The sequence below is a fragment of the Rattus norvegicus genome, chromosome 4 (assembly GCF_036323735.1).
Source record: "Rattus norvegicus strain BN/NHsdMcwi chromosome 4, GRCr8, whole genome shotgun sequence".
Classification (NCBI taxonomy): domain Eukaryota; kingdom Metazoa; phylum Chordata; class Mammalia; order Rodentia; family Muridae; genus Rattus; species Rattus norvegicus.
In genome coordinates, this window is record NC_086022.1 from 159,859,408 (window position 1) to 159,870,053 (window position 10,646).

General features: G+C 53.8%; 1 protein-coding gene across 3 annotated transcripts in view; it reads right to left on the bottom strand.

The window, feature by feature from the left end:
* Positions 1-10,646, bottom strand: part of Plekhg6 (pleckstrin homology and RhoGEF domain containing G6) — a 35,744-nt gene that overhangs the window by 9,421 nt on the left and 15,677 nt on the right. The window contains exons 3-16 of one of the 3 annotated variants that reach the window (XM_063285336.1): positions 10,378-10,591; positions 9,795-9,966; positions 8,549-9,639; positions 7,955-8,172; positions 6,864-7,074; positions 5,533-5,679; positions 3,919-4,083; positions 3,462-3,557; positions 3,213-3,263; positions 2,744-2,893; positions 1,233-1,343; positions 930-1,079; positions 597-734; positions 162-281 (exon numbers count right to left, since the gene is read on the bottom strand). In XM_063285336.1, the coding sequence (XP_063141406.1) occupies positions 162-281; positions 597-734; positions 930-1,079; positions 1,233-1,343; positions 2,744-2,893; positions 3,213-3,263; positions 3,462-3,557; positions 3,919-4,083; positions 5,533-5,679; positions 6,864-7,001 (1,266 nt within the window). In that variant the 5' untranslated portion in view covers positions 7,002-7,074; positions 7,955-8,172; positions 8,549-9,639; positions 9,795-9,966; positions 10,378-10,591. Of the gene's footprint in view, positions 1-161; positions 282-596; positions 735-929; positions 1,080-1,232; positions 1,344-2,743; positions 2,894-3,212; positions 3,264-3,461; positions 3,558-3,918; positions 4,084-5,532; positions 5,680-6,863; positions 7,075-7,954; positions 8,173-8,548; positions 9,640-9,794; positions 9,967-10,377; positions 10,592-10,646 lie in introns of those variants that run through there. The other 2 variants (NM_001427743.1, XM_006237403.5) reach the window with 2 other exon arrangements.

Below are 10,646 nucleotides of genomic sequence, written 5' to 3' on the forward strand. Positions count from 1 at the left end.
TGCTGAGCCATCGCTCTCTATCCCCAGGTCCGCATACCTAAAGAGCAAACGATCTTACCCACCAAGCCACCTCCCTTATTCCTGTTTCCAGCTCCTTTGCCTCTCATCCCTGTGTCCTTACATGTCTTCTCCTCTGTCACCTCTATGCATGGTACCCTCACCTTCCCTTCTCGCCCTTCCTTCATCCGCACAGGCCCTTCCAGCAACAGCTGCCTGGTGTTCTCAGGGGCAACCCCTTCTATAGGAGTCATCAGATCCAGGGTGGAGAACTGACGCAGGTGCTAAGGGAACAACAGAGAGCAAGCAGAAAAGGGATCAGGGCATCCTGCGGGCGTGCCTCTCCATCCCAACCCGCGGTGGCTCCTTGTGCTGGGACTGGTCCATCCTTTCTGAACCGGGAGCCACAGCAGACATCCCAGGGTTCCCTCTTTACTCTTCCCATCTACCCTTTGGGCTCCTCCCACAGAAAGGAACGGACACACCCGACTGTGGCACTCAGGTACTTCTGTTCTCTGTCAGGCTTCTCCTCCATCTGCTTTCCCTGGAGCCTGGCATTTTCGGAGCCCCTCCCCCCATCCCCCACCCCGTTTCCTCACCTTCTCCACCTCCTCGCTGGAGGGCTCCAGCACCTCATAGGGTCCTATGCGCTGGGCCACAGCCATTAAACTCTCCTGCTCTTCACCCCGTCGGACCAGCCCATTTATGTGTTGCAGGAAGGACTCCACGGCTACGATCTTAGGGTGTGAGAAGCAGAAGGAGGTACAGCTGAGCCCGGCTTCCCCATTCAATGGTAGCCAGAGCGCTCTAAAATAGGTCTAGTCAGTCAGCACTGTATGAGGAATGAGACCTCCGGGGATTTCTACAGATCACTTCTTACCCACCCACCAGCCCCCACCACACAAGGACCCTGGCCCCACCTAAATACCTACCATGTTGTCCAGGGCCAGCTGGGCTCGGGGCTCAGGGCTTCTCTTGAGCACAGCCTGCAGCAGCAGTGGGTATTTGGTGATGCGCTGGTGAGGCTTGATGAGCAAGTCACCCAGTGTCTGTCTTCCGGAGCGCTTGTGTTTTTCACACCACTGCAGGGGAGGGGGCAGAGCTCAGGAGTGTACAGGGCCCTTCCTGCCTGCACTTCCAGTAACCCAGCCTTGCACCGGGCGGAAGCCTGGCATGACCTGGCTGTGCAATTGCACCCTCCCCCATCGGAGCCCCTGTGCTCCACGGCACCCCACCTGCACGAAGGTGCGGAACAGCGGGTTCGTGTCTTGCTGCTCCCGCGCATAAGCCATGGTCTGCTTTACTCGAAGGCAGTACTGGATATAGGGCTGGAACCGCTGGCCAAACTGGAGGAACAAATTAGGCAGGGGAGGCCGTGAATAAACTCTGGCTGTGGAACGTGGCTGTAGGCTGAGGAGAGAACCTCACACAGTCCCTCAGGGAAGCCTCTGCCAGCTTCCAACTCCCTAGACATCTCCCACAACTGGACCCCTCATTCTGTCCTCCAGAGAGGAACTGACACCCGGAGAGGCAGACCCTGGTCACTCCTGGAGTTCGTTCTCTCTGTGGTACTGTCTGTACCTGCTCCTCCAGACTCACTCTCTCGCCATCAATAATTCAACCTAACTTGTTTTCGGGACACTGGGGCTCCTGTTTCTATGACCTGAAAGTTGCCCAGAAGCTCTGCTCTGAAGGAAGAGGGTGCCAAGGCTCCCAGGAAACTGCCTGACCTAGCTTTGCACGCCATCCCAGTGTTTCCTGCTGACTCAGAGACACTGTGGAAGAAAGTCTAGCCCTAGGCTAGCTCTTTTTCTCACATTCAATGCCTCCGGGATCTCCTTGCTTAGGTAGCATTGTTTAAGAGGCATTTTATTAAATTTATTTATTTTATTTTGTGTGTATGTGTGTTTCACCTGTGTGTGTGTGTGTGTGTGTGTGTGTGTGTGTGTGTACCATGTACCTTCCTGGTTCTCTTAGAGGTCAGGCCAGGTCCCCTTGAACCAGTTACAGATGGTTGTGAGCCACCAGGTAGGTGCTGGGAAACAGACCCAGGTCCTCTGCAAGAGCAGCAAGTGTTCATGACTATGGAGCCACCTCTCTAGCCCTTTAGACCGAGGTCTTGCTCTTAGCTGTTTGCTGATGGGTCTCAATGAAATCATTAATGTTTTATAGCCGCCAAGTGACGCACATTTGTTATTACAGCACTTGAAGAGCTAAGGCAGGGAGAGCTTGTATTTGAGGCTAGCCTGGGCAACATTGTCTTTAAAACAAAACAAAACAAGACAAAACAAGAACCAGGTGGAGATGGTGCATGCCTTTAATCCTGGCACTCAGGAGGCAGGCAGAGGCTGGTGGATCTCTGTGAATTTGAGGCCAGCCTGGTCTATAGAGTGAGTTCCAGGATAGCTAGGGCTACATAGGAAATCTTGTCTCAAAAAAAACAACCAAACAAACAAACAAATAAAAACAATAACAAAAACTTCAAAATTAATAATGATAATAATAATAAATAAAAAAGGAACACAAATACAAATTGTAGAGTTGATGAGAGCACCCCTCCCCCACCTCCTAGGTATATTTTCATTTCATAAGAGTCCCTAGAAGACCAAAGAGCCTTTGGGACAGGTCACACTTGTGGAATGGAGTGAAGGAGATGTGGTTGTATATTAGAGTCGGGCTGGGGTGTGCCCTGTGGATTCTTTTGAGTTGCCCTCATCCTGATCTTTCTGGGTCTCCCCAGACTCACTGTCAGGAAGCCATTTTGTAAGCTGACAGGGTCCAAAGGTTGGCCAGAAGTACGAGTGTCTTCCAGGATGGGCTGCAACACCTCCTCCCAAAATCTCCGGTGAGTTCTAATCAGTTTGGGGACATTTCCAAAGAGGGTCTCAGCTGACACCTGGAAGGAGTGAGCAGAACTCTGTAACAGACTTTTGTCACAGTCAGGGAGGGACAGGTGAAGACTTTTAGCTTGAGTGACAGGGCTGGGAAGGAAGGGAAAAGCCTGACAGTGGCCTGGAAGATCCTAGGGAGTCCCTCTGTCCCACCCCGCCCCCATGGCATCAGGGGAGCTAGGGGCCTGTGGCCTGCTGAGGGTCTAATGCAAATGGAAAATATAGGGAAACTAGGGACGTCTCAGAAAACAGGGCTGTGGGAATTCAGACTGTGCAGCCTGGAGAACTCCCCGAGACCCTGCCTCCTTCTATGCTTCCACTCACCTCAGTCAGGAGTCCCACCCGCTGCAAATTCAGCAGACCAGCTGCCAGGAGCTAGAGGCAGGGAGGAAGACAGAGACTCAGCCCCTCACCTTCCTCCTTCAGGGTCCTCCCAGCTCTGCCATCTCCAGTCTCCTCTCTCCTGAGCAGGTCCTGCCTCCCAGACCTCATCCCAGCCCTTCTGCTCTGGGAGGATGGAGATAACACTAAGGACCCAGGTTGGGGTGGGGGGTGGGGTTGAAGGTGGCTCACATCAGTCATGATCTTCAGCTTTCTCAGGTAGATCAGCTCAGTGGTCAGGAGCTCCCACAGTGCTTCCTGCTGGTGGCAAAGCTCGCGATTCATCTCCTGAGGGGGACAGTGCTGGTTCACTTGGGGAACGCTGATGAGAGCAGGTGCCATTTGTTAAGTGCTAGATCCGCGCCACGGATTCTGGTCCCTTTACCCAGGACCTTGTCATTTTAGCCAGTCCTCTAGTTTGTAGGAGACATCACCACCATTTTCCTTATGAAGCCAGTGAGGCTCGGGGAGGTTCCCTGTCATAACCAAGGTGGTGGAGCTGGGATTTGAACAAGATTTCTGGAGGTTTTCCCGTCTACGTGCTGTATCCCAAGGCCTTTGTCTTCTTTAGGCCAGAAGTGAAATTCATGCTTGTGTGTGTGGAGGAGGGTCTGAAGCATTGTGGGGATGTATACCGTTTCAAGCCCACCTTGTGTCCTAGCACCAGCTCCTTCCAGGACTTTTCAATGGTCAGGGCACTGTCACCCCCCTCTCCTATCTCCCAGTGTCGTCGATCCTCCGGTGGCAGGCGGGGCATCCCAAACATGCTGAATGTATGCAGTCTCACTTCTAGCTCATGGGCCTTGGAGACTTCCTGGGAGAGCAGGGAAGATGGTTAGCCTGTCATGTCCTCAACGTCTGGTGCCCAGGCTCTGGAAGGGCTACATGCACACACGCACGGATACACATGTGTGCCTGGTAGGGCATTAACTAGGTGTGTTATTGCCCAGGAAGTCAAGTCGCAGTTTTGTTTGCAGAAAGATTCCAAGGTAGAGGGGTTTGAGGGGACCTCCCTGACCAGAATTAGAAGTTTCCTAATTCAGAATAGGGGTGAGGGGCACAATCAGACTTCTCAGAGTAGTCTTCAAGAATTGATTTTCTTTACTTAAAAAAAAGAAAGAAAGAAAAAGAAAGGAAAGAAAAAAAATCAGTTTTTGGTTGTGCTGTAAATCGAATCCAGGACCTTCTGCATGCTTCTACCACTAAGATATACACCCCAGACTGAGGGTCCTTCAAGCAGGGACCAGGACGAGACTTATGAAAGTCTTGCTGGGTGGTGGTGGTGTGTGCCTTTAATCCAAGCACTTGAAGGACGAGGCAAGTGGACTGCTATGAGTTTGAGGTTAGCCTGGTCTACAGAGTGAGTTCCAGGATAGCCAGGGCTACACAGAGAAACCTTCTCTTGAAAACAAAACAAAACAAAACCACCAACAACAAAATAAAACAAAAAAGCACGGTGTCAGGTAACACCGGGACATAAAGTGGACACATTTTTGTTTGGTTTTAGGTGGGGATTTGCTATGCAGCTTAGGCTACCCTTGAACTTGCAACCCTCCTGCCTCAGCCTCCGGTGTGCAGAGATTGTAAATGTGAATCATCACACTTGGCTCAAAACAGAGATATTTATGAAGCATCATGCTTTAAAATTGTTTGTTGTAAGTGGTTTTTGTGTCAAATAATGTGGGAACAAATAATCTTTATGTCCACTCTGCCCTTCTTGTGACATGGGAGGAAGTGGTAGGGCTCCTAGCTGGGATGAAGGATGCTACGGGAGAGTAGGGATGAATAGAGTGCCCCCAGATCACATAGTATTTGGTAATTTCCAAAAGCTGTGAGTTTATTTTTATTTTATGTGCTCCGGTGTTTTGCCCACATGTATGTCTATGTGAGGGTATCAGGTCCCCTGGAAATGGAGTTACAGACAGTTGTGAGCTGTTGTGTCTGTTGGTGCTGGGAATTGGACCCAGGTCCTCTGGAAGAAACGTCCGTACTCTTAACTGCCAAGCCATCTCTCCAGCCCCCAAAGCAGGGAATTTAATATTAATAGTTCAGTCTCATGGGATCCAGCGTATCAGCCACGCACAGAGCTTCTTCTGGAGAGTGCCTCTGCAGAGAGCTGTGCCTGTCTGACTTCTCAAAGGTGCTTGCTCTCAGTGGTGTCTCTCTCTCTCTCTCTCTCTCTCTCTCTCTCTCTCTCTCTCTCTCTCTCTGCCATCGTGGCTGGGACTGTGAGCATTGGGACAGAAGTCAAGGGAATCCTTACCTTGAATTTGGGGAAGTAAGGTGAGCCAACCCCAAAATAGTTTCCATGTCTCTTCTCTGGGTCTGGTTCCTGAGGAGACAGGCCTCGGGTCTGGCCGGAACCCTTGGCAAAGGGGACATAGTGCTGTAGGCGTCGGCGACTAAGGTCCTGGGGGAGGAGAAGACAGAGGATGTTCTGGGAGTACCAGAAATACTAGAGAGGTGGTAAGGAATGAGCTTGGCTCGGTCCGTCACCCTTGCCCCTGCACGCTGGGCTGGCTCACTGCTCTCATCAAACCAGTTTGGTGTGAGTTGCTGCTGCTTTGAGTCACTGCTGCTGCTGCCAGGGAGGCCAAGTTCAGCTGGGCAGGGGCATGCCTGCCTGGCTCCTGAGGGAACCTGGAGGTAGAGGCTGAGGCCTCCTGCAGAGCTGGTACACAGGCACACACACGCCTGGGCTCTGCATTGGCTGCCCAGCTTCTGCCCCGCTCTACACATGCCTTCTGTGCCACGGACTCACAGGAACAGTGGATAATCTGTGCTGTGCTCTGAGTTCATCCCTTGGTGGGCGGCTGGGCTCCCTCACATGTGGGAATGAGAGACCACAAAGGTTCAGCCTCTTCCCTAGGGCCTGCAGCTAGCGTCCTATGCCACTGGGAGTTGCTGCCCTTCTGTGTTAGAGGTTGAAGCCACAAGTCTCCTCCCAAGGCAGGCCTGGTCACATTCTTTGTCTGCCTTGGCCTGAATGGCCTCACATACTTCCTAGTGTCCCTTTCTGCCCTCTGCCTGGGCAAGTCTCCGTTTCCAGGGGTGGAATCCTCTAGGGAGGCAGGGAATACCCCCAGCTAGAAGAGGAACTGTTCTTAAGGAAGCACTGAGGGCAGAAACAGCCTAAGCCCTGGCTTCCACACCCCTTTCCTCTACGAGGCTTGGAAGTGGCCCGGGCAGGTGGAGCCAGGGGCGGGACGGTGACCCTTCAGGCCACTCCCCCGCCTCCCCTGTGAGAACAGGGGCACCCTGAACCTTTGCTCTTCTTCAGCCCTGACTCAGGGAGCTTCTGACTCCTCCCAGCTCAAGTAGAGACTGAAAGATGCCTTTCCCCGGTGCAATGGTAACTCAGAAATGCTTCCCAATCCCTCTTCTGAGCTCCCTGCCTCTCCCACTCTGTTGTCTGGGGCTGGGTGTCCTGGCCCAGGCACTGCCCCCTCCCTCACCCTAGCAACCCCGGAAAGTGGAGGAGGTTAAGGGACAAGAATAGAGCAGCCTGTGAAACTAGAAGGGGACAGACTTCAAAGCCTTGGTGTCATCCCTCCTGCCCCACCCAGGTCACCTTCCGGGCACAGGCCAACTCACCAATGCAGGACCTCCTCTGGGATATGTAATCCCAGCAGAACTCTGGGCAGAGGTCTGGTGACGGCCCCCATAAGTCTCAATTCGGGAAGCAACCAGGCCTTGGAGGGGGCCCTCATTTGGAGGATCAAAGGTTTGCATTGTTTCTTTCCTGAGTTACCCCCAGAGGATCATATCTCCAATGTCCAGGAGAAAGGGGTGGGGGTCCCCTTTTCTGCAAGACAGAAAGCCCAGGCTGTATTAGTAAGGAATGTCTCCGCTGGTCAGACAGCAAGGAAAGACCAGAGTGGGGAGGAAGAGGGCCAGGTGGTGATCACTTGAGGGAGGAGGGGTGTGTGCTAACTACAGGTTAGTAGAGGGAAGGCAGGTCCAGGTGCAGGCTGGGTAGGAACATCTGCTTTACAAGTAGGAAACATCCACACTTCAGCCTCAGAGGATGCTGTAGCCTCAAGAGCAGCTGGGAGCAAGGGTCGCAGGCATGTCTAGCACTCTAGATAGCCGCAGGTAGCCGGGTCCTCTCGCACTTAGGTGTCTCCTTTCTTGCATTGCCTTTGTCAACACTGCACAAACTCCATGAACTGGGAGGGGTAAAACTGACTCGAGACAGCCAAGAGGGTCCCTCGTGTTGGGACAGACTGTGGGCTAAGAACGGCTTTTATTTTCTTTCCTGATTTGAGACAGGAGGGTCTCATAGCTCGGGCTGACCTGGAACACACTGTGTAACTCAGGTTAGACCACCTTTCAACTCTGCATTCCCCTGACTGAATTCCTAGAGGACGGTGATCACAGACATATTCCACTGGGCTTGGCAACGTTTACGTTTTTAAATAGTAGGGGGGAAAGCTAATAATAAAAAAAATAATAATAATAATAATTAATAATAATAATAATGTTTGGGGAAAATGAAAAACAATACACACAGTTCCCATTCCATGAGTTACATCTAGTTTTATCACGGTTCAGCCATCCGGTCACCCTTACTGGTTGGGCTGCCATCCATGGCTGCTTTTCTGTTAGTCGCAACTGAGACTCAGTAGGCAAGAGGCTCTACAATAAATCTTGTCCCTTTCCTGAGAAGTCTGCGCACCCCTTACCTGGACCCCCACGTCCACGCACAATCTGGCGAAGTCGGGAGAACTGTCAGACAGGGTCTGTAGAGACGAGCCTAGTTGAGGCAACCCGCTGCACTCCCACTAAGTTCGGTCTTTCCCAGCCTCTGAGGACACCACCATGGAGCTGCAAGTCAGATGCCGGACTCCACCCCTCTTTTCCAGACCTGGATGGAAGACCCATCCCTTGCAGTAGGCAGGGCCTGAGGAGAAGAGGCCCTTAATGGGAGTTGGACTCAATAACACACACTATACAGGGGCTGGTTTCCCATCGGCTGGTCCCTGAGCACCTCCTTTTCTCTCCCCTAACTTTCTCTGACTTCTGCGCAGAGGAGATTGCTCATTACGTCTCTCGCCCCGGGGCAACAACAGTTCAGCCCCTGAGGGCAGTCCCCCGCCCTTCCCTCCCCTGCTTCCCTTACTATCCCTCCCCACTCCCACCCTTTCTATCTTTTCCCAGGCCCAGTTTTTCTCCCTCCCTCTTTCCCGGCCTCCTTCCCTCCTCCTTCTGAGGCCTGGCGACCCTGTCCCAGATCCCCGGGTCCCTGTCCACCGGCACTCGCCCTCTCAAGTGCTCACCTGTGAGCGCAGGTGTCCGGGCTTCCGCTGTCCTTGATGCCCGCTGGATCCGGTGGGAATCCGGGTCGTTGTCAGCTTCTTTGGCGATGGCAGTCCCACTGTCCCAGCCTGGGGACTAGGACCGAGCGGCCCGCGGGACCAGGCAGCACGGGGCCGGGAGGGGAGGTGAAGGTGGCGGCAGAGGGGCGGGACGCGGGCTGGCACCTCCCCCTCCCTGGGAGCCGTGCAGCGTCGCGGTCCCGGTCACCCGGACGGAGCCGGACTCCGGTACACCAACCCCAGACCAGGAGTGCTCACTTCGCGGTGTGTGCCTTCTCCCTTTCTTTTGCACCTGAACTAGTCAGCAATCTGTCACCTGGTCGGGGTCAGGGGCTGGAACCAGTGCCACCCGCAGGCCACCAGCGCGTCTTCCCTTCCCGGCCAGACCCCTGCCAGGCGCCAGGGTAATGAGGGGTAAATGAGAGGTTGGGCGCCGCTACGCGGAGGCGGTGAGGTAATGACCAAGTGACTTGTGGCAGGTAACCTTCCCTGCGTTGCACCCTTTCCCCTCTTGCCTGTCCTAGACCGTTACCCTGAAAGGGAGCCAGCCTAGCATCAGGAAGGGCGTAGGCCCAGGGATCCTCGTCACTATGGCCGTCCTCTGGCCATGGAGTAGAGTCCAAAGTGTAGCCCTTATCTCCAGTGGACTTGCTGGCCTTCCCTGGCAACAGGGCGGAAGGTTCTGTGGACTTTGCGTTTGATTCAGGGAGGGGTCTGGGGCCAGGCTTAGCCCATACCCAACAGTCCTCCCATTACCTAAGCCTGGAAGGAGGGTGATACCAGGTGAGGGCACCTTCCCACCGTACTGCCCTTGGGCCAGCGTGGCTTTCCTAAAGGCTACAAACTGAACAGTTTCTCCAAAGTGGTACAGCACTGGTTGGAGGTGATGTGAAAGCCCCACCCCCTCATCCACACCCCGCCCCACATTCCCAAGTCACGTTGTCTGGTCTGAGGGAAGAAATGAGAGGCATCATCTCATGGATGTGTGATCCAGAGGCAGTCGTCTCTGTAGAGGCGTGGGCAGGTCTGAGGTCCACTTTGGGATCTTCCTTCTGCCAATGGACTGGACTGACACAACCTCTCACCACACAAAGCATCCCAAAGTCCTCAAAACCCTTTCAGAAGTGTTCAGAGCCGGGTTGGGGGTGGGGGTGGGGAGGGTGAAGGGGTGGGAGTGGGGGGTTGGGGGGGATGCTGTAATTCTCACCCTCTCCCATGGCGAGAGGCAACCTTTATTGGTTATTTGAATGTGTGTTCCTGTTCTCAGCCACAATTTGCTCTCCAGTGTTGTTTTTCAAATTATGATGTGGTGAGGTTTCAGCGTTACAGAGGAGCCCTCTGGTTACCTCCATCCTGCATCCTGCCCCCAGCTGTGTGCCCTGGGGGGAAGGAGTTGGATCCCTGCTTGTTAAGGATGTAGTGTTTGCCTGTTCCTAGCAGTCACACTGTGCGGGGCCAGGAGAAGAGGAAGACATATGCAGTGACTGTGAGTAGCCGTGGGAGAGAGTTAAGGAACCAGTTGGTGGTGATTACTGGCCATATTAAATGACACCCCGGAGATGGTCGGGGCTGAGGGCTCTTGGCTCCTCCTCCCACTGTTTCCCAGATAAAGGTGGAAGGAGAAGAAAGAGGGAAATTGGAGTTGAGAGGGTGACAGAGACAATCCTGGACTTCCACCCCCCCACCCCTGCCCCCCCCCTCCACCCCCCCCACCTGGGATGAGCTGCTGATGCCTCCCATAGACCCAGGCAGAGTTAACCCTTTCCCTTCCCTCAGGACTGAGGTCCCACCTCCACCTCCCAGTGCCCCTGGGGCCTGTATCAAGTCTCCCTGGGAGGAGAGGTTCCCAGACACAGCTAAAGACAGAGGTGTGGCCAGCTCCTGGTGTGTGGGCAGGTGGACTCAAAGGCTTTCTTGGTTCGTTCCTTCTATTCTGGCTCTGTCTGGCCGTCCTTTCTACAACCAAGCTCTTCTGAACTGGGGAGGGCAGACTCCTGGGGCGGGCTGAGAAGGAAGCACAAGCAGAGAGGAACTGAATCCTCACTCGACTGAAGACTAG